Source organism: Bos indicus x Bos taurus, chromosome 10 (assembly GCF_003369695.1).
Source record: "Bos indicus x Bos taurus breed Angus x Brahman F1 hybrid chromosome 10, Bos_hybrid_MaternalHap_v2.0, whole genome shotgun sequence".
NCBI lineage: Eukaryota > Metazoa > Chordata > Mammalia > Artiodactyla > Bovidae > Bos > Bos indicus x Bos taurus.
In genome coordinates, this window is record NC_040085.1 from 55188689 (window position 1) to 55212017 (window position 23329).

Below are 23329 nucleotides of genomic sequence, written 5' to 3' on the forward strand. Positions count from 1 at the left end.
GCTGCAATCACCACCTGCAGTGATTTTGGAGCCCAGAAAAATAAAGTCTGACACTGTTTCCACTGTTTCCCCATCTATTTGCCATGGAGTGATAGGACCAGATACTATGATCTTAGTTTTCTGAATGTTGAGCTTTAAGCCAACTTTTTCACTCTCCTCTTTCACTTTCATCAAGAGGCTCTTTAATTCTTTTTCACTGTCTGCCATAAGGGTGGTGTCATCTGCATATCTGAGGTTATTGAGATTTCTCCTGGCAATCTTGATTCCATCTTATGCTTCATCCAGCCCAGTGTTTCTCATGATGTACTCTGCCTATAAATTAAATAAGCAGGGTGACAGTATATAGCCTTGACGTACTCTTTTTTCTAGTTGTAACCAGTCTGTTGCTACATGTCCAGTTTTAACTGTTGTGTCCTGACCTGCATTCAGGTTTCTCAAGAGGCAGGTCAGGTGGTCTGGTATTCCCATCTCTTTCAGAATTTTCCACAGTTTATTGTGATCCACGCAGTCAAAAGCTTTGGCACAGTCAATAAAGCAGAAATAGATGTTTTTCTGGAACTCTCTTGCTTTTTCGATGATCCACTGGATGTTGGTAATTTGATCTCTTGTTCCGCTGCCTTTTCTAAAACCAGCTTGAACATCTGGAAGTTCATAGTTCACATATTGCTGAAGTTTGGCTTGGAGAATTTTGAGCATTACTTTACTAGCGTGTGAGATGAGTGCAGTTGTGTGGTAGTTTGAGCATTCTTTGGCATTGCCTTTCTTTGGGATTGGAATGAAAACTGACCTTTTCCAGTCCTGTGGCCACTGCTGAGTTTTTCAAATTTGCTGGTATATTGAGTGCAGCACTTTTACAGCATCATCTTCCAGGATTTGAAATAGCTCAATTGGAATTCTGTTACCTCCACTAGCTTTGTTGGTAGTGATGCTTCCTAAGGCCCACTTGACTTCACATTCCAGGATGTCTGGCTTTAGGTGAGTGATCACACCATCGTGATTATCTGGGTCGTGAAGATCTTTTTTGTACAGTTCTTCTGTGTGTTCTTGCCACCTCTTCTTAATATCGTCTGCTTTTGTTAGATCCCTACCATTTCTGTCCTGTATTGAGCCCATCTTTGCATGAAATGTTCCCTTGGTATCTCTAATTTTCTTGAAGAGATCTCTAGTTTTTCCCATTCTATTGTTTTCCTCTATTTCTTTGCACTGATCATTGAGGAAGACTTTCTTATCTCTCCTTGCTATTCTTTGGAACTCTGCATTCAAATGGGTATATCTTTCCTTTTCTCCTTTGCTTTTCGCTTCCCTTCTTTTCACAGCTGTTTGTAAGGCCTCCTCAGACATCCATTTTGCTTTTTTGCATTTCTTTTTCTTGGGGATGGTCTTGATTCCTGCCTCCTGTACAATGTCACGAACCTCTGTCCATGGTTCATCAGGCACTCTGTCTATCAGATCTAGTCCGTTAATTCTATTTCTCACTTCCACTTTAGTCTAAAGTAAAAAAAAAAATTAATTAATTACTGTATTTTTGGCAGTTCTTTTTGTCTATTATGATAAAATCACATAACATAAAACTTACCATTGTGATTACCATTTTAAAATGTATAGTTCAGTGGTATTAAGTACATTCACACTGATGTACAACCATCATCACCATCCATTCCAATAATTCTTTTCCTCTTGTAAGTCTAAAGCTCTGTATCTATTAAACAATAACTCCCCGTTCTTCCCCAGCCCCTGGCAATCACCATTCTCCTTTGCATGATTTTGACTACTGCAAGTAAGTGGAGTCATGCAGTATCTGCATTTGTGACTGTCTTATTTAACTTTTCATAATGTCCTCAACATTCATCATGTTGTAGCATGTGTCAGAATTTCCTTTCTTTGTAAGGCTGAATAATATTCCATTGTACGTATGTACCACATTTTGCTTATCCATTCATCTGTCGATGGATACTTGGGTTGTTTCCATGGTTTAGCTATTGTGACTAATGCTATGGATGTGGGTGTACAGTATAACTATTTTGTAAAAGCCTGTTCATAAGCACAAGTTTCTGCTTTTTTCTTTTGAGTTGTATATTAAGAGATTTTCTGAACCTGTGAAGCATCTGGTGTCTCAGCTGACTTTAAAGTTCTGAGTGAGTGTGCTTTGCACACACGTGTGTTCTTCCTCCGAGGGCCAGGCTCTGGATGCTGTTGTTATCCCTAAGGAGATAATAAGCCAGTGTATGGAAAGCAAAGGGCTGGGACAGCACGGGCCTGGGACATCCTCATGAGCCTTCCCCAGAGCTGACTGCCATCACCTTGCCTCATTCCCTTGGTGGGTTACCACAGCCATACTGCATCAAGGAACCCCTGTCTATGTGGGGAGCGAGCAGAGAAAGGACCATATACTTCTCCTCCCAGTCCCTAAAGCCTAGAACTCCCCCCTTTTCATGCACCTGGTAATATGGTGCCTCCAATGGTGAGTCTGGGTTTCTAAGTCAGACTTGGATTTGAATTCTGTCTCTCCCACTATCTGCTGAATTATTTAGAGGCAGTTATTAAAATTCTTTGAACTTTAATTTCCTCATTTGTAAAATGGGGATAAAATACTTACCTTGAAATAATATTATTAAGACTAAATGAGTTGATGTCCATAAGGTGCTTAGTGCTGAACCTGACATATAAATAGGATGCCTCTTCATTAAAACTTAAACTCCTTGCTAGAAATCTAAAGATAGGGATTTCTAATGTGAAAGCATTGCTAAATCTGGGCAAGAGTTTTTTCTTTGTGAAACTTTGGAGAGTGAAAATCAGCAAGTCTACCCAATACACTGAAAAGAAAAATCTGGTCTTAGTGGCTATAAAGATGGAGGCATTAAAGGATAAGCTGGGAGGGGAACAAGAGAAATAAAAGTCTGTTATTATCTGTAACATGAACACTCTCTGACCTCTGCAGTTGTTGGCAAAAGAGAGACAGGCTGTGTCACTCCATAGGGACATTGTTGACATGCCCTCACATCTCCACAATACAGGAGCAAAACTCCTGCTGAGGAACTAACTTGCGTTCTTTTGAATATTTTAAAAGATTATAATCAACTGAACGATGAAGAAAAACAAAACACTGTTTACATCTAAACATCAATAGAATAAAAAACAGGAAACAGCAAATCACACACATAAAAAAACCCTCTAAGCCAAGTTACTCTTTAATGCTTTTTTCTATGTCCCTGTTTATACAGAATTAATTTTATATAGCTGCTACCAATGTGCATATGCTATTCCAGGTTCTTTTTTCCCACTAATTTATGTAGATTCCCTCCATATTTCTACAGTCCTAATATTTAACATTGCAAGTGGCAATATTTATGCTGATTTGTTTTGTTGGGGTTATTTTTTTTACTCTAAAATGAATGTTTCTTTTACATAACTACTCAGTGCTGTTTCAATACAAATTCTTCCTTCCTTGTCAAAAACTCTGATAAATATTATGACATTTGTCATCTTTTATATTAATACTAAGTAAGGCCACCAGTGGTGGATAAATATACCTGAAGTGGAATTATTCCCTTTTTTCTGTCAATACTGGCTTTGTAATTTTCTTTCTGTTTGTGAAATTAATGAGAGTGGAGCAAGTATCTTACAGTTGTTTCAATTTTTAGTTCTAAAATTATACTGAATGTTAACATTTTCCTGCTTTTAAAACTGAATTATTTCTAACCCCTTTCAGGTGAATTATCTAATCAGGAAGTTGGCAAATTATGGTCCTTGGCTGAATATGGCCAGCTAACTGTTTTTAGAAATAAAGTTATTGGAACACAGCTGTGTTCATCTGTTTGCATGTTGTCTACTGCTGCTGTTAAGTTCCAATGGCTGAGTTCAACATGTATACCTGTGGCGGATTCATTTTGATATTTGGCAAAACTAATACAATTATGTAAAGTTTAAAAAAAAAAAAGAACAAAGTCTAAAATATTTACTATCTGGCTTTATTCAGAAAACGTTTTCAGACTCTAATCCCATCTCTTAGCTCTTACTCATTCTTGTTTCTACTACACTTTGTCCTCCTGCAATATCAAAGTACTGTAGCTCCCCACGTGTTGTAATTATTTATGTTTGAGTATCTTCACACCTGCTCTCCCCTCTGTCTGAATTTTCCCAATTCCAAACTCACCCTTCCAAACTCTTCTTGAGGGCTGCTCATCCTATTAAGTATTCCCTTTATCCAAATTCACAACTTTACATTTTGTTAGATGTTATTGACAGTTGGAACAAGAATCAAGAAAACAGTGCCTGGGAAAGCACTTCATAAAACTTATAAAAGTTACTACTTCTAATAATAACTGCTATTATACTTGGCAACATCAGTGTCCACTTTTGTTTATACTTTTATTTCAACCCATTTACAGGGAGCTTTTTAGACCAAAGGACCCCAGCTGGCTCTCACGGAGTACAGGATCTAAGAACACCTTTCCCATAATCCCTCTTTGTTAAATACCAACAACAAGGGCGCAGGTCTAGTTACTCAGGCAACGCTGTAGGCTGCTTCAGATCAATTAGATGTGTCTCATCGATTACTGACTAACATTAAGATAACTCAAACCATCAGCCAGCCAAGCAAACAAAAGAGCCCAACTCTCAAAGTTGTCTTGTTTGACTCCAGAGAACAAGGTTGGAATCCTGGAGAAACAATAAATATGCTAAATCAAAAAGCTGCTTTATCCATTTGTTGCAGATAATTATGTTGAGTACATAGCTCTGCACTACTACATGTATAGAGCTATATATAGATCTCTTTTTTTTGTCTATCTGATGCATATTTATTTTTAATGGATCTGCATTCCTTTCTCTGCATCTCCCTTCCTTTGAAAATCAAAACATAGAAAATATTTTCATGAAATCTAATATATATATAAAAACTGTAGTAATATGTGTGTGTGTGCTAATTTAATGATGATGTCCAGTGGATCCGGAAGGAGCTTAGAGATTTCCATTTGCTTTGTGAAAAGTTTAATATGTGTGTTGAAAGCCACAGGCAAAGGTTCAGATTACGCCAAGTGAAAGCTCGGGTGGTTCTGAATGCTGAGTCCCAGAGACAAAAGCTCTTAGTTACAACTGCATTTCTGGAGAGGAGGGCGCCAGTGCATTCACCACTTCCATTAAGGAGCAACTACCTCTTTTAGTGGTGCTTTTCTCTCAGGAAGTGCAATATATAGTAAGGACAGAAAAATAAGCAAAGGAGGAAATTTGCTATTGATTTTCTTTTCTTCTGTGAAATTACATGAAAGCTCAATGGCTTGTAGCAGTAACTTAGTCAATAAGGTTCCATTTGAGACCACCTTGAAGTTTAATTCTCTCCCGATCCTTTTAAACTTCTACTGTTGGATTCTTTTGTATTTAATTGTTTTTAGCGATGAGATGCTATGAAGCTTTTTATTCACAACACCACAGGGGATTTTGCTAAAGATAACACTGTGAAATATTCCCAGACAGTAAAGTCCCATCCATCCTTTTTGGTTAGAAATCAACAGTACAGTGCTGAAAACCAACCTTGAAAACCCAAGGGAAAGAGACAATGAAGGTGAATATAGGACTCCTTATTATAAAGCAATTTTTCAGTATTAGTTGCTGGGTCTTCTTGGGTTTGAGCTGTGGTGAGAATAAGCTCAGTTTTCTCCTGTGGAGTGGAGGAGGCCCTTTATGTCAGACTCACCATCATCTGAGTGTACATTTTGGTCATAACAACTTGCTAACGTTTATTGAACATTTACTATGTACTTGATAGCTTGCTGAGTCCTTATATGGTTTCTGTTCTATAGGGAAGCAATAAGTCGCCTGTGTGAAGCTGTCCCTGGGGCAAATGGAGCCATTAAAAAGCGAAAGGTAAATAAATAATGGTGTGGTCTTTTTGTTTTATATTTCCCTAACTATGGGAAAGACATATAATATTGAAATAGTTGTTTGTTCATTCCACCACATGACCCAAGGTCCAGAATAGCCTTGATTAGTTGGCATGCTATCTGAGATGCACTCAAAGTTGTTCTTCTTCAAATTTTCTGACTTGCCAGACATTGTCTGAAATGGTGATGCCTGGAGGGACAGAGTGGAGAAAGCACCTGAGTCTTTCCAAGTTAGAAAAAATCTGGTTGCAGGGCTGGGTCTTTACTTTCCTTTGAGCATGGCATCGCATCTCTGTAAGAAACTTCATTTTTGTTTCTGTAAGTTAAGTTGTTGACAAAATGACCAGTTTTGGTACCTTCCAATTTCAATATTTTATAATGTATGTATTCGGCATTTTAACATTTTAGGCTTTTAAGTCCAGGTTCGATGCAGAATACAGGATGCTTGGGGCTGGTGCACTGGGATGACCCAGAGGGATGGTACTGGGAGGGAGGTGGGAGGGGGGCTCTGGATGGGGAACACGTGTACACCCGTGGCGGATTCATGTTGATGTATGGCAAAACCAATACAATATTGTAAATCAATTAGCCTCCAATTAAAATGAATAAATTTAAATAATAAAAAAAAAGACTCCATGGCCTATTTTCAAATGGAAACATGGGTGCTGGTAGCAGTAGGATAGTAAATGGGTAGAAGGAGCTTTTTATGCTGAAAGAAAGCACAAGACTCCATGTTAGACTTGGATTTAAACCCTGTCTCTGCCCCTAGTAACTGTGTGACCTTGAACAAGTCATTTCACCCTTTGGATCCTTGGCTTCCTCATCTATAAAATGGGAGAAAATAGCACATACTTTATAGACTTAGGTAAGAATCAAATGAAGCGATGTGTACATCACAGTGGTTAACATGGTGTCTGGGTTACATAAGCTTTCAATGATAATGGCAGTTAGTATTATTGTATTAGCACATTACCGACCAGGAGTTTTTGCAGAAACAAATGCCTGTGGCCAGTGATTTGTTATGTGACTGAATAATGCAACACTCTGGTCAATCATGTTTGGGTAACAAAAGATGTATTAATACATCTCTGCCAATTATGTATTAAGTTATTAAACCTAGAATAGTTGCTTCGAAGTCCAAAGGAGAGAGTCAAAGGCTCTTAAGATAGCCATATCAGTTACAGAACTGTAGATTATTTAAGAGGGGAAGGATTTTTAGAGATCTCCCAGGAAAAACCCTCTCACTTTGCTAGCTTCTAAAGTATGGCTCAAAGAGACTTGCCTTGAGTTACTAGCATGATCAAGGTCAGTGCCAACTGTCAAAGCCAGGTTTTTAGTCTCAGCTTAGTGCTCTATTACCATACCACCCTGTCTCATTTGTTTTTTTTTTTTGGCCACCCCACAAGGCATTTGGGATCCTAGTTCCCAGACCAGGGATCAAACACATGCCCCTTGCCTTGGAAGCATGGAGTCTTATCCACTGGATCACCAGGGAAATCCATGCCTCATATTTTTATCATTGCTCATTATCTCTTAAGGCTGAATCCATTGTCACCCAGAGTGACTCAAGGGAGCCCCATAGTACAGGAAACTGGTGAATGGTCCTTGCATTCTATTAGAACTCCTATGAGTAGTTTCTTTGACAGAACCCATGATCTGCCTATAGCCTCTAACCTCCTCCTGCCTCTCATAACCTCTTCAAATAGGAGGTTGTGACTGGATGATCCCAACTTAAGACTTTCTCATTTCAGGATTAGTGGGAGTCCACACTGGAAAACAAAATAAAGCAAGCCAGGCTATCATCTTTCCAGAAAGTAAACATGTAAAGAAAAAAGAGAAATTATTGAGTTAACTCCTTGATAGCTAGATTTATACAGAATGTGCACGTGCACTCAGTTGTGGCCAACTTTTTGCAATCCCACGGACTGTAGCCCGACAGGCTCCTCTGTCCATGGGATTTCCCAGGCAAGAATACTGGAGTGGGTTGCCATTGCCTACTCCTAAAGAGTTATTGAGTACTTAATACATGCCAGGGACTCTTCTATGTACTTCATATTTTTAATATTCTTTTTCTTCACAATTTGAAAAATCGTGTTAAAACACACATAATATTTACCATTGTAAACATTTCTAAGTGTATAGTTCAGTGAATACATTCATATTGTTGCTCAATCGTCACACCGTCTATCTGCATTACTCTTTTTTTTTAAGAAAGAAAATCATTTATTTGAAGAACAGAATATATTTAGAATTGTTTGCTTCTAAAAAAGCCGATTTCCCCCAAGCCTTCACTTTGTAATTTCATATTAAGCAATTAAGTTATTTTACACAATCTAGTTAAACAATTTAATGGGAATAAGCCCATAACTCTTTTTTTATCTTGTAAAACAGAAAGTCTTTACCCATTAAACAATAAATTTCCATCCTTCTCCCTCTCCAGCCCCTGGCAACCACCATTCTACTTTCTGTCTCTATGATTTTGACTACTCTAATTATCTCATATAAGTGGAATCATGCAGTGTCATATTGTGATAGGCTTATTTCACATTACCTCACATAACGTCCTCATGGTTCATCCATGCTGTAGCATATGTCAAAATTTCCCTCCTAATTAAGACTGAATAATATTTCATTGTATGTATATATCACATTTTGCTTATCCACCAAGTGTTGATAGACACTTGGGTTACTTCCATGTTTTAACGATTGTGAATAATGCTGCTATGAACATGGATGTACAAATATCTCTTTAAGTCCTTGCTTTCAGTTCTTTTGGATATATAATAAGAAGCAGAATTGCTAGCTGCTGCTGCTGCTAAGTCGCTTCAGTCATGTCCGACTCTGTGCGACCCCATAGACGGCAGCCCACCAGGCTCCCCCGTCCCTGGGATTCTCCAGGCAAGAACACTGGAGTGGGTTGCCATTTCCTTCTCCAACGCATGAAAGTGAAAATTGAAATTGAAGTCGCTCAGTCGTGTCCGACTCTTAGCGATCCCATGGACTGCAGTCCACCAGGCTCCTCCGTCCATGGGATTTTCCAGGCAAGAGTACTGGAGAGAATTGCTAGATCATGTGGTAATTCTAGTTTTAGTTTTTTGAGGAGCTGCTACCCTCAATAAGCTGTTGTACCGTTGTACATTTCTGCTAATAGTGCACAAGGGTTTCAATTTCTCCACGTCCTTGTCACCACTTGTTATTTCCCCTTCTTCCTTCCCTCCCTTCCTTCCTCCTTCCTTCCTTCTTTTCCTTCCTTCTCCCTCCCTCCCTCCTCTCATCTATCTCTCCCTGCCTCCTCTTTTTTTCTTGCTTGCTTTCTTGTCTTCCTTCCTTCCGACTAGTTATAGGTCTACCCAGATTTTCTGTTTCTTTGTGATTTAGTCCTTATAGGTTTTATGTTTCTGGAAATTCATCCATTTCATCTAAGTAATCCAGTGTGTTGACATACAGTTGTTCATAGAATTCTCTTACAGTCCTTTTACTTCCATAGAATTGGTAGTATAGTCCCCACTTTCATTTCTGATCTTTTTAATTTGTCTTCTCTTTTTTCTTTCCTTAACTTATTTAGCTAAAGGTTTGTCAGTTTGGTTGATCTTTTTGAAGAACCAACTTTTGATTTCTCTGATTTTCTGTATTGTTTTTCTAGTCTCTATATTATTTATCTCCGCTCTAATCTTTATTATTTCTTGCCTTCTTCTAACTCTGAGTTTAATTTAAAAACTTTTTTGATTTCTTTAAATTGTAAATTTAGGTTGGTTTAAAATTTTTTATTGAAGTATAGCTGAAATACAATATTGTGTTTGTTTCAGGTGTACAGCACAGTAATTCAGTTATACATGTATATGTATATATATATTTCTTCTTCAGATTCTCTTCCCTTATAGATTATTGCAAGATATTGAATATAGTTTCCTGTGCTTTAAATATTAGGTCCTTGTTGGTTATCTATTTTATAGATAGTAGTATATATGTTACCAGAGAAGGCAATGGCACCCTACTCCAGTACTCTTGCCTGGAAAAATCCCATGGACGGAGGAGCCTGGTAAGCTGCAGTCCATGGGTCACTAAGAGTCAGACACAGCTGAGCGACTTCACTTTGATTTTTACTTTCATGCACTGGAGAAGGAAATGGCAACCCACTCCAGTATTCTTTTTTTTTTTTTCACTCCAGTATTCTTGTCTGGAGAATCCCAGGGACGGGGGAGCCTGGTGGGCTGCCATCAGTGGGGTTGCACAGAGTCGGACAACACTGAAGTGACTTAGCAGCATATATGTTACTCCAAATCTCCTAATTTGTCCCTCCTCCCACTCCCTAAGTTAGGTTGTTGATTTGAGATCTTTCTTTTTTAGTGTGTGTTTATACTATAAATTATAATTTATAATGTTATAGATATAAAAGCACCGCGTTCCCTGTGTTTCATAAGTTTTGGCATGTTGTGTTTTTTGTACTCTTTTAATCACCACAAAAAACCTAGGCAGCAACTTTTTCTCTCTTTTTTAGATTTGTGGTGTTCAAAATGACTTGTGAATTCAGTTAATCCAAACTCTCACGGGAGTTCCTTTTATATAAAGCATGCCCCTACTCCCAGCACTTGGGGAGAAGGGACTGTATGAGAAAAAGTCTGAGGGCTCAGGTTTCACTACTTAAGAATTTTGCTGCATTTCAATTTTAAAAAGTTTATATTAAAAAAGCATTCCATCTCACTTGATTTATTTAAAGTAAAATAGAAAGTAAGCGTGTGGGCTTTGTCACATTTTAACATTTAAAAAAACATAAATATTCCTTCTGTAACAAAATCTGTAACTTAGAATGTTGTTTTGTTATTTTTAAAGCCTCCAGCTAAGTTCCTATCAACAGTTCTTGGCAAAAGTAATCTTCAGTTTTCGGGAATGAATATAAAACTGACCATCTCAACATGCAGTCTCACACTGATGAATCTTGACAACCAACAGGTAAGCTTATGAGTGTCATTTATAGTTTAACATATCTTCTGTTTTTCTAGAACAGTCTAGGCATAATAAAAAGAATAAAGTTTCAGACAGTGTGCCTAAAACTTAATGAGACATGGGGGTAAATATCTGCCAAGGATTTATGTATAATAGTAATTAGAACAACAGTATTATTAAGCCATCACTGGGATATTTAACTGCCTAATACTTGCCCCTACTTAATTGGCTTTGTTAATAAGAACAAAGGCACAAAGATCATAGTAAATACCGTTTGGAATATACTCAAGCCAGTCACTTATTATTCTCCACCACCCTGCCCCAAAGAGAAAGCAATTCCTTCATCAGGACCGGGGATGCAGATGAAGGACAGAGGAGAAGGATAATGTTCGGGCCAGTGTTCTAGCTAACCAAAATTTAAAGCATAAAACATTTTCTTTCAACCCTTACGATTGAAAAGTCTTCTTGAATGTTATTGTATAAACAACTTTTTCATCTTTGATGATTTATGATGCTATGGTGTGGCCGAATTCTCATTGTAAATGTTATTTCTTAAAAAACAGCATTGCTGAAGCAAATATAAAAGATACACAGTCACTGGGCTAAATGTACTTTAAACTAGGACATCCTTTGACTTTTTATTTTTTAAACTAAATTCCTTTATGTATGCTAGACTCTAATTTTTCTTTGTCTAATATGTAATGATTTGAATTTCTTAGTATTTAAGGTTTTACTGTGTGGGGTGCTGTTGTTCAGGGACTCATAGAAGGTTCAATGTGTACTTGGCACTGAAAAAACACTAAGAGGCTTTGATGTCACATCCAGGTAGAAAGCCTGATTTGCCACTAACAAGCAAGTTATCTTCCCACTCAATTCTTATCATCAGTGAAATGAGTTCTTATTCATAGAGCTTCTAAGAAGATCGGTTTAGACACAGAATGTGTCTGTGGGGTTACTTAGAGGATCAAATAAGATCATGGATATAAATCACACAGCACAGTGCCCTTACGTGGTACCTATTATTATTTTTTACTCAAACATTCTTCCTTGAGGCCTTTTCATATACTCAGTACTTAGCAGGGAAAGCATATTGTAATATGTAAAATTATAAAATAGTCAGTAACATGTAAGTACAGTTGTAAACGTTTGTATTTCTATTTTCTGGCCAAAAAATTCACTTGTGGTTTTGAGGTTTGCTTTATTTTTTAAATTCAAAAGCAGAATAAAATAACAGTGCTTACCCAGTAGTATAAAACACCACAGAAGAAACTGTGTAATATGAAATCATTTAAAATGGATTAATTGGTTCATAATTGGTTATCTAAGAGAGGCATACCATTGGTACCTGACAACAGAACATTTGGAGCTGTCGGAAGATGCAGCCTCTCTGGGTGGAAGGCAAACATTCAGCCTTTCAGGTGCTTTGTCCTCAAGACATTTGTGGATGTAAAATTTGTTTTTAGTTTTCACTCATGTGAATGGTACCAGCTCTGGTACCATTGCTTTTCGTTGTGTATGATTTCATTGAGTATAGGGTTGTGTTGTGTATGGTGGGGGCATAAGTTATTCTGAAAATCTCTTTTCCCTCCACTACTCTTTTCCAGGCCACTGCAATTAGAGCTGGTACAATATACCCATAACCTTTTAGGCAAATAGAAGGAGGGACACTGGGCATAGGTGGCTTCTACCACCAGTAGTTACAGCAGAGGTGCTTTGGGGAGTGGCTCCCGTCCTTTCTACACTGCTGGTGTTGAAGGGGCTCTGTTCAGCCCACTGCTAGAGTGGGAACCAAAGTTAGGATCTCATTGATATCAGGCCCAGGGGCTGATTTTTCAAAATAGTTTTGAACTATTTTGAAGACCTGGGGAGAATAGCCACGGGGGGTGGGTGGAGTTGGGGGTGTGTAAAAAAGATGTGCCACTCTGGATGCTTAAACTCAAGAAGCTTTATAGATCCCATTAAAAGGGCAGCTCTTCCAGATGTTCAAGCTGGTTTTAGAAAAGGCAGAGGAACCAGAGATCAAATTGCCAACATCTGCTGGATCATCGAAAAAGCAGGAGAGTTCCAGAAAAACATCTATTTCTGCTTTATTGACTATGCCATTTGACTAAGCCTTTGACTGTGTGGATCACAATAAACTGTGGAAAATTCTGAAAGAGATGGGAATACCAGACCACCTGATCTGCCTCTTGAGAAATTTGTATGCAGGTCAGGAAGCAACAGTTAGAACTGGGCATGGAACAACAGACTGGTTCCAAATAGGAAAAGGAGTTCGTCAAGGCTGTATATTGTCACCCTGCTTAGTTAACTTATATGCAGAGTACATCATGAGAAATGCTGGGCTGGAGGAAGCACAAGCTGGAATCAAGATTGCCGGGAGAAATATCAATAACCTCAAATATGCAGATGACACCACCCTTTATGGCAGAAAGTGAAGAAGAACTAAAGAGCCTCTTGATGAAAGTGAAAGAGGAGAGTGAAAAAGTTGGCTTAAAGCTCAACATTCAGAAAACTAAGATCATGGCATCTGGTCCCATCACTTCATGGGAAGTAGATGGGGAAACAGTGGGAACAGAGTCAGACTTTATTTTGTGGGGCTCCAAAATCACTGCAGATGGTGACTGCAGCCATGAAATTAAAAGATGCTTACTCTTGGAAGGAAAGTTATGACCAACCTAGATAGCATATTCAAAAGCAGAGACGTTACTTTGCCAACAAAGGTTCGTCTAGTCAAGGCTATGATTTTTCCAGTGGTCATGTATGGATGCGAGAGTTGGACTGTGAAAAAAGCTAAGTGCTGAAGAACTGATGCTTTCGAACTGTGGTGTTGGAGAAGACTCTTGAGAGTCCCTTGGACTGCAAGGAGATCCAACCAGTCCATTCTAAAGGAAATCAGCCTTGGGTGTTCTTTGGAAGGAATGATGCTAAAGCTGAAACTCCAGTACTTTGGCCACCTCATGCGAAGAGTTGACTTATTGGAAAAGACTCTCATGTTGGGAGGGATTGGGGGCAGGAGGAGAAGGGGACGACAGAGGATGAGATGGCTGGATGGCATCACCAACTCGATGGACCTGAGTTGGACTGAACTCTGGGAGATGGTGATGGACAGGGAGGCCTGGCGTGCTGCGATTCATGGGGTCGCAAAGAGTTGGAGACGGCTGAGCAACTGAACTGAACTGAAAATATCCCAGGGATAAATGCAGCAGAAAAGTGACCTTCTGGGTGTAGCATGAGAAAATGATTTATTAAATTTTCCTTAAAGAAAAATATCCTTTGAAGTTCTGAGATAAATACAAAAACCACCCCCTCAAATTCTAAGATATTCTTTGGACTGAAATAAAAAACAGCTTCAAATTTATAGGTACATTCATACATGACAGAACACTTATGGGTCAGATGGTTCACGTTTATTTCCTTCACTGAGAACATCAAGAATGTAACCATTTGCTCCCAGAAAATGTCTCACAGAACCTCGGAGGCAGAAAATAAGTTTATATTAAACACAGAAACACACAATACTTACAATTTTTAAAACTTACGCATTGTGAAATGGGAAAAAACGTTTTGGAAAAGCAAGTTACAGGATTTTTTAGTCCTTGTTTTAAAAATTCAAGCAGCAGACTTCCTTGACATATTTTAATAAGGTTTTAAGAAATGTCAGTCTCAGTAGCTCTCATTCCCATTTACTCATTTCTATACTCCTATCACTGACTCCTTAACAGCTACTGAAATTGAGAAGGGTAATAGATAACAAGGTAAAACAGGCAGAAAATGGAGAAATCTTTTATCTCCAGGAGAGGCAATTCAAATACCTAGAGGCCAGGTAGGTAATGCAAACTGTCTGGGTCCATGAAAACACAACGGTGCAAGCGGTGATCGATGAAGAGTGGCTCCACAGTGTCCACTTGTCCTCCACAGTGGGGAGGAAAGCTGGGGCAAACAGAATACTTCCCCTGGGTAAAGCCCAATCCCATACGACTATACGGCAAGGGCTGCCAGATCTTCCTCTACTTTTGGGAGGGAAAATGATGGAAATCTGGGAGTTTTACTGATCTCTATAAATTATGGGATGTTGGTCTTTAAGAAATTAAAATTATAAGCATGAGCCAAACAAAATAGATCTATGTCCTCGAAGGGAGCCAACGTGGGACATCTGATAGCAAAAATTTACGTTAAGTATGGATAGACCTAGAAAGTGCTCCACAAATCACACTACACACTCAGAAGTTTAACTTCTCTCTCCCCCATTCCTCATCTCCACCGCTCCCTACATCAGACAGGCTTAGAATTTCCCCAGAACTCCCTTCTTTAGTTTACCTATTTATATAGATGTATATATCTTAATTTGAAGAAGGAAATGGCAACCCATCCCAGTATTCTTGCCTGGAGAATCCCAGGGACAGAGGAGCCTGCTGGGCTGCTGTCTATGGGGTCGCACAGACTTGGACACGACTGAAGCGACTTTAGCAGCAGCATATATCTTCATTTAATTATCACAATTTATAAGGTTCATTCAAGTATTCTTATTTTTAATTTAGGACCCTGAGGCAGAGATTAATCTCTTGTTACAGAGCTAGTAAGCAGTGGAGCCTAGGTTCAAATTAGGTAGGCTTGGTTTCAGTCTGTGGTAACTGTAATGTTTAAAAATGTTACCCTTTTCTACTTTCAGTAAATATTAACAAGCATTAATGTCAGCAGTCTCTTAAGTTACTGCCTATTTTTAAGACTAACAAACCATCAAGAGTGAGTTAGAGTCCAGGTCTTTCTCTAAATGAGCCTTCAAACCTAACAGGAAGTAGCTTTCTTTCCCCTTGCTCTTGCTCCCTACTCGATTTCTAAGACAAATAGAGTAACACTTGTAGTTTGTAGATATGTTTTTTTCTGAAGCTATTTCCTGGCATCTTATCTGGAGATAAATGCGACTAGTCAATTCATATATATTGGCACTTTTCTTTGTCCAGAGTCCTATTAATTCTCATCATATCAATACAAGCAGTTATCTATCCACATTCATATTACATCTATAAGCTGTTTGAAAATGCAAAGTGAGCCATGGGAGACCAGTAGAATTAAAATTTAAGTGCCAGTGTTTAACCTCCTTTTTAGTCTTCCCCCATCTATCGCTCCTCTCCCTGCCAAGCTAGTGTCTGAATTATGATCATCCTTGTCAGCCCTGTATTATACAGAAAAGAACCCCCCTCCCTAAAAGACAGGATGACTGCAACAAAATTAAGGCTCTGAGTTGTCCTGTTATATTGGGTGTATCCTTTACTGCCATAATGCAGCAAAAACATCTGGTACCTTTTTACTAATCTTAAGACATGCTGGTATACTCAGTTTCATTGGGCATAGCCTTCTAATTATAGTATTCATAGAACTTCAGCATCTTACTAACCACCATGAGATGCTTACTGATTTAGCAGATTTTCCCAGCTTGGCAAATTCTCTTATAGGAATTTACTAAGTTTAATTTACACCAATTAATTTGTAATCTAGTATTTGAAGCTGGAGCACTTTCCCTTATAAAGTCATTAAATTTAAATCATAAAATGGTTGCAGTCACACAAACAGTATAGCAAATAAAAAGTAGAATTAGATAAAGTATGTATACAACTAGACAAAATACAGAGAACAAGAAATCTTTATTATTTTGAATGCTGGTGCATAACCAAAAACAAGCTTAATTAGAGGAGGAGACAGAGGGAAACTTCAGATACTGAGGTGGATTTCTGGGCAGATTTAAAACTTTTAAGGGTTGTTGATAGTGTCTTTTTTTAGATGTAGGGCTTTCCTTTTACTAGACAATGTTCATTTAACAGTTCTTACATTATGAAGTTCAACCAGAGTCTTTTGCCTGTAAAGTTAAATGAAAAAAGAGAGCAAGTGAAACAGAAAATTCTCTAGTATATACTGATGTTTGAAAGAGTTTGTGCTCTTTGTACCTTCATGTACATTTTACAGTCTAAATTTGAAACTTCATTAAGGACGTCTTAAGTTTTGACTTTTAAAAATGTTCAAGGCAATGAATTTTCTTGAATTAAAGATTACAGTAGCTTTAAAAATGATCAAGATATATGTACAAACAAAATCTCAGTTGTTCTTGGAAACGTTTTAAGATATAGCACACAAGACACATACTTCTTTTGGGGGTAGATTATCCTTTGAGATACTGAAGAATACTCGGTAGATTTATTTTACACTAAAAATTTAGCCTTTGATAACCAGAGCTCGGATAGATTACAAACTTGAATCTTTAAAGTTTTCTCAATATGCATACAGTCCAAATAACTCAAAGACATCTTATGTCCTAAGGTGGACACATCAGTTACTTTTTCTCATATAATTATCATCAGTGGGCTCTTGTACTGGCAGTCTATCTTGGTCATAACTTATTCTTGAAAAGCCATTCCTTACAGTGAAACATGAAAGATTATCTTCCTCGATGCAAGGAAATTACTCTGAATAAACAACAAAGTCAAAGCCGTGTCTCTGGACATTCTTGAAAACAGGTTTCAACAGTACTAAGATACTCTTCTTTAACAATTTTCTTCCTTTTTCATAACTGTGCAGTCACTACCTTATTCTACTCTGCAGAAAAAAAAAATTTTTTTTTTGGAAGATTAAGTTTTTCATTGGCACAGAACTATTTGGAATGAACCCAAAAGACAGTGGAATGCTGGGTCTCTCCTCAAGCAGCTTCCTCCTCTCTTAACAGCATTTAACTACTCTCTGTCAATGATCTCATCACAGCCGAGTTCTTCCGTCAGACGATTGACAACCATAAGTGAAAAAAGCTCTTCGATAAAAGCCAATTGATCAAACGGGGTCTTCTCATAATGCATCTGAAACCCGCCATCCAGAGCTGCTTCTCTGGCTCTGGAGGTTCTCAGAAACATCTTGTTGGCTTCTTCAAGGGCCGCTGATACTCTGTACCCCGCACCACTGAGCGGCTCCTCTTCCGGATAGTCATAGTCGTCCTCCCAGTCATCGAATTCCTCGCCCTCGTCCTCGCTCTCGAAATCAGGGCCCGCGATCTGGCCTGGCTGCTCCCCAGGGCTGGGCCGGCTAGCGAGGCCTCGGGGCCCCTGTGGCTCCGCCATTGGCTGGGCCGCCTCCTCCTCCATTGGGCCTTCCTCCTCCAGTTGTGGCGGGGCCCCGGCGCGGGAGGGGTTCGGGGATAGCTCCCGGCTCCCGCCGCCTACCTCCATATGCGGAAGGTCACTCTCACCAGGAATCACATCCATTTGCAGATCGGTGCTCTCCTCATAGAGCTCGGACAGCTCGTTCATTTCAGACATAGTGCAAGCAGCTCAACCTCCCCACAAGTCGTTCGCTTTCCACAAGCTCCGAGCTACGGGGCCGTGCGGTTGTGCGCTTGCGCAAGCACCGTGCGCTTGCGTGACCTCGTGCGTGTGCGCGACCCCCAAACACCGCCTCCTGCTCAGAGCGCTGCTGTGGTTTGGCCGCTGGTAGTGCCCCCCATCCCCCTCTGGGGGACATTCCCAGTACTCGGGGATCTGCGCTCCGTGCGTTCGAATTTCAGACCTAGGGCTGTGCATTGCTTGGCCTCCACCTTACCTAACCGTTCTGCTGCTTATGATGCTATAAACTTGAAAATACTCTATATGCCTTCTACAGAAGGTGGGAAAGATTGAGGGCGAGAGGAGAAGGGGACGGCAGAGGATGAGATGGTTGGATGACATCACCGACTCAGTGGACATGAGTTCGAGTAAACTCCGGGAGTTGGTGATGGACAGGGAGGCCTGGCGTGCTGCAGTCCAGGGGTCGCAAAGAGTCGGACACGATTGAGCAACTGAACTGAAGACCCCTTAATCTTCCTCCCCTCTCGCCCCTCTCCTTTTTCGCTGTCCTCTTTCCGCTGCTCCCCTTTCCTCCATTCCCAGGCAGTCTCATCTGCTCCAAGGTTTTAACTAACTTGTCTCTGTGCAGCTGCTGCTGCTGCTAAGTCGCTTCAGTCGTGTCCGACTCTGTGCGACCCCGTAGACTGCAGCCCACCAGGCTCCCCTTCCCGTCCCTGGGATTCTCCAGGCAAGAACACTGGAGTGGGTTGCCATTTCCTTCTCCAGTGCGTGAAAGTGAAGTCGCTCAGTCGTGTCCTACTCTCCGCGACCCCATGGACTGCTCTGCACCTGAAAACCACACGGTGTTCTCAGCCATGCATCAGCATATTAAGAACTCATCCATCCCTCTCTTCTGTTTTTCTCATTTAAAAAAATGTTAAATTCACAAATAAGCATATTATCGGTGTTCTTTAAAAAAATATGCAGAGAAGAAATACATGGGCCCATCTTTTTTTTTTTTTTTGCCGCAGGAGGTGACTTTACACTTAATTTGGTGTGTGTTCTGTAAATCTTTTTCTGTGCATTTATATGAATCTTTTAAGTCCTCATGGAAAAATCTTATTTTTTTAACATGTCTTACATAATTGCCTTCAACTTATAAAAAAGCAAAAAACCCCTAAATCTTGTAGATTTAGCTGTTAGTATACATAGACACATGTTTTCATAGTATTCTGTCTGTATAGCTATACTGTAGTTGACTTAACTATGCACAAAGAATTTCCTTTTTTTTTTTTTGTATTGTACGGGTAAATGAATATCTACATGTGCCAATACTTTCTCTAGTAAAAACCTGGAAGTGGAAAGGTGGAATTACAGGGTATGCATACTTTAGCTTTCAGTTCAGTTCAGTTCAGTCGCTCAGTCGTGTCTGATTCTTTGCGACCCCATGAATTGCAGCACGCCAGGCCTCCCTGTCCATCACCATCTCCGGGAGTTCACTCAGACTCAGGTCCAATCGAGTCGGTGATGCCATCCAGCCATCTCATCCTCTGTAGTCCTCTTTTCCTCCTGCCCCCAATCCCTCCCAGCATCAGTCTTTTCCAATGAGTCAACTTTTCGCATGAGGTGGCCAAAGTACTGGAGTTTCAGCTTTAGCATCATTCCTTCCAAAGAATACCCAGGACTGATCTCCTTTAGAATGGACTGGTTGGATTTCCTTGCAGTCCAAGGGACTCTCAAGAGTCTTCTCCAACACTACAGTTCAAAAGCATCAATGTCAAATGCCTCTGAAAGTTATTGTACAAATTTAAGCACTAGGCAGTGGTGTTCAAGAATATCCACACCCCTGCTACACATGATTTTGTTGAACTTTAACAACTTTGTCAATTTAATGGTGTCTTGTTTTATTTTTTATAGCCTTGATTTTCTTTGCAGGTTATCTTTCAATATGTTTATTGAACATTTGTATTACTTCTGAAAATTAAATAATCTTATTTGGGTTTATTTTTTTTTCTTATTGATGTAGGAATGTTTTATAAACTCTGTGTGAAAACTTTGTTTCACATGTTGCAAATATATTCTCTTTGCCTGTTGTTTCTTGTTTTGGAGATCTTTTCTTATACAAAAGTTTTAAAATAAGCTTTCATGTATTCAAATTTAAAAGTTTCTTTCCTGTATGTCTTTTTTTAAAAAATTAGGATGGATTTGCCTACCTCAGAGAACTTAAGCATAATCTTTTATCTGTCTTTTAATGTCTGTATGGCTCTTTTGTGGTTCAGACATTTATTTATAAATATCATGAGGACAGGATTTATTTTTATATTTTTCATATATGTAGCTGATTCAGCTGACTCCGCTAATTTAATCACTTGTCCTTTTGTCTGCTGTTTGGTGCCACATTTATCATAGGCTAAAAGAGCACAAAAGTGTCAGTCCTTTTTAGTCTTTGTAGTCTAATGAATTTCTATAGTTTTATAATACGTCTTAATAATAAGGAAAATCTTTTCTCTTTGTTCTTTAAAAAATTGCCTTAGTTCTTCTTGCACATTTATTCTTCCAGTATGAATTTTAGAAGTAGTTTAAAAAGTTCCCTGAATGGCACTGAATTTTTATTGGAATTGTATGGAATTTATAAATTAATTTGGAGGAGAATTGATGTCTTTATAATATTGTCTTCTCATCCATAAAGGTGATATATATGTTCTGCATGTTCGTATGTTATTTATACTCTTCACTGAAGTTTTCCAAAAAGTTTTATGTAATTCTTATTAGTTATATACTTAGGTTCTCTTGTAAAATATACCTCTCCCCTCTTCCCCATACAGTGTCAGATTGGCTGTTCCTGGTGTATGGGAATGATGTTGGTCTCTGTATATTGATTTTGTTTTTAGTAATCATTTTAAGCTGAAATATAAATATAGAAAACAAATATAGAATAGTGCACAAATTGTAAATGTATAGCTTGATTATCACTAAATGAATTTGTTTGTGTTAACTACTACCCAGATCAAGGAACATCATTTGCAGGATCCCAGAAAACTGCTTGTTTTCTCTTCCTTTGCCCCCAAAGTCACTACTATCGTGACTTCAAACAGAATGAAATAATTTTGCCTGGTTTTGAACTTGATATAAATTCAGCTATGCAGTATACAGTCTTTGTGTCTGGCTTCTTTTGCCCAAGAAATATGTTGTTGCTGTATAGTAGTCCCATGTTTGAATATCACAGTGATCATCATTGGGATTGTTTCCAGTTTGGGGCTATTATGAGCAAGGCAGTGATTATCTTTCTTGAGATCTTTTTGTATATGCATTTACACAGTTCGTTTGGATATACATCTAAGAGTAGAGCTGTTAGATTCTGTTACACAAATCCGAAGGCAGGATTAGTCAATTGGTACATAGTTGATTTAACAAATCTTTAAAAGAGTATGACAAATAGGTCTCTGCAAATTGGTCATTACACTGTGGTTTCCAAATAAGGAAGCCAGAATCTAAAGTAAAAGAGACAATCTTAGCTAAGCTAAACAGTTTAGCTAACTTATTCAGTTTACTTAGATAGTCTTACTTCATATTGAAACTCTTTATGTTAGTGCCTTAGTAAGAATGGGGACTGGAATGCAAAAGTAGGAAGTCAAGAAACACCTGGAGTGACAGGCAAATTCGGCCTTGGAATACAGAATGAAGCAGGGCAAAGACTAATAGAGTTTTGCCAAGAAAATGCACTGGTCATAACAAACACCCTCTTCCAACAACACAGGAGAAGACTCTATACATGGACATCACCAGATGGTCAACACTGAAATCAGACTGATTATATTCTTTGCAGCCAAAATGGAGAAGCTCTATACAGTCAACAAAAACAAGACCAGGAGCTGACTGTGGCTCAGACCATGAACTCCTTATTGCCAAATTCAGACTGAAATTGAAGACAGTAGGGAAAACCACTAGACCATTCAGGTATGACCTAAATCAAATCCCTTATGATTATACAGTGGAAGTGAGAAATAGATTTAAGGGCCTAGATCTGATAGATAGAGTGCCTGATGAACTATGGAATGAGGTTCGTGACATTGTACAGGAGACAGGGAACAAGACCATTCCCATATAAAAGAAATGCAAAAAAGCAAAATGGCTGTCTGGGGAGGCCTTACAAATAGCTGTGAAAAGAAGAGAAGCAAAAAGCATAGGAGAAGAGGAAAGATACAAGCACCTGAATGCAGAGTTCCAAAGAATAGCAAGAAGAGATAAGAAAGCCTTCTTCAGCGATCAATGCAAAGAAATAGAGGAAAACAGCAGAATGGGAAAGACTAGGGATCTCTTCAAGAAAATCAGAGATGCCAGAGGAACATTTCATGCAAAGATGGGCTCGATAAAGGACAGAAATGGTATGGACCTAACAGAAGCAGAAGATATTAAGAAGAGGTGGCAAGAATACACAGAAGAACTGTACAAAAAAGATCTTCATGACCCAGATAATCACGATGGTGTGATCACTGACCTAGAGCCAGATATCCTGGAATGTGAAGTCAAGTGGGCCCTAGAAAGCATCACTACGAACAAAGCTAGTGGAGGTGATGGAATTCCAGTTGAGCTATTCCAAATCCTGAAAGATGATGCTGTGAAAGTGCTGCATTCAATATGCCAGCAAATTTGGAAAACTCAGCAGTGGCCACAGGACTGGAAAAGGTCAGTTTTCATTCCAATCCCAAAGAAAGGCAATGCCAAACAATGCTCAAACTACCACACAGTTGCACTCATCTCACATGCTAGTAAAGTAATGCTCAAAATTCTCCAAGCCAGGCTTCAGCAATATGTGAACCATGAACTTCCTGATGTTCAAGCTGGTTTTAGAAAAGGCAGAGGAAGCAGAGATCAAATTGCCAACATCCGCTGGATCATGGAAAAAGCAAGAGAGTTACAGAAAAACATCTATTTCTGCTTTATTGACTATGCCAAAGCCTTTGACTGTGTGGATCACAATAAACTGTGGAAAATTCTGAAAGAGATGGGAATACCAGACCACCTGATCTGCCTCTTGAGAAATCTGTATGCAGGTCAGGAAGCAACAGTTAGAACTGGGCACGGAACAACAGACTGGTTCCAAATAGGAAAAAGAGTTCGTCAAGGCTGTATATTGTCACCCTGTTTATTTAATTTATATGCAGAGTACATCTTGAGCAACGCTGGACTGGAAGAAACACAAGC

At 39.0% G+C, this 23329-nt stretch overlaps 2 protein-coding genes across 3 annotated transcripts in view; one reads left to right on the forward strand and one right to left on the reverse strand.

The window, feature by feature from the left end:
• Positions 1 to 23329, forward strand: part of SHC4 (SHC adaptor protein 4) — a 136906-nt gene that overhangs the window by 70015 nt on the left and 43562 nt on the right. For both annotated transcript variants that reach the window (XM_027554058.1, XM_027554057.1), the window contains exons 3-4: positions 5799 to 5862; positions 10710 to 10829. In XM_027554058.1, coding sequence (XP_027409859.1) covers positions 5799 to 5862; positions 10710 to 10829 — 184 coding nt within the window. The remainder of the gene's footprint in view (positions 1 to 5798; positions 5863 to 10709; positions 10830 to 23329) is intronic.
• EID1 (EP300 interacting inhibitor of differentiation 1) lies at positions 16447 to 18218 on the reverse strand. The gene has a single exon (XM_027554059.1). The coding sequence runs from the start codon at positions 18119 to 18121 to the stop codon at positions 17546 to 17548; it is 576 nt and encodes a 191-aa protein (XP_027409860.1). The 5' UTR covers positions 18122 to 18218; the 3' UTR covers positions 16447 to 17545.

What these genes read in the sequence shown, in the direction of transcription:
- EID1 (XM_027554059.1), bottom strand. Translation starts at nt 18,121, where the DNA reads ATGTCTGAAATGAACGAGCTGTCCGAGCTCTATGAGGAGAGCACCGAT.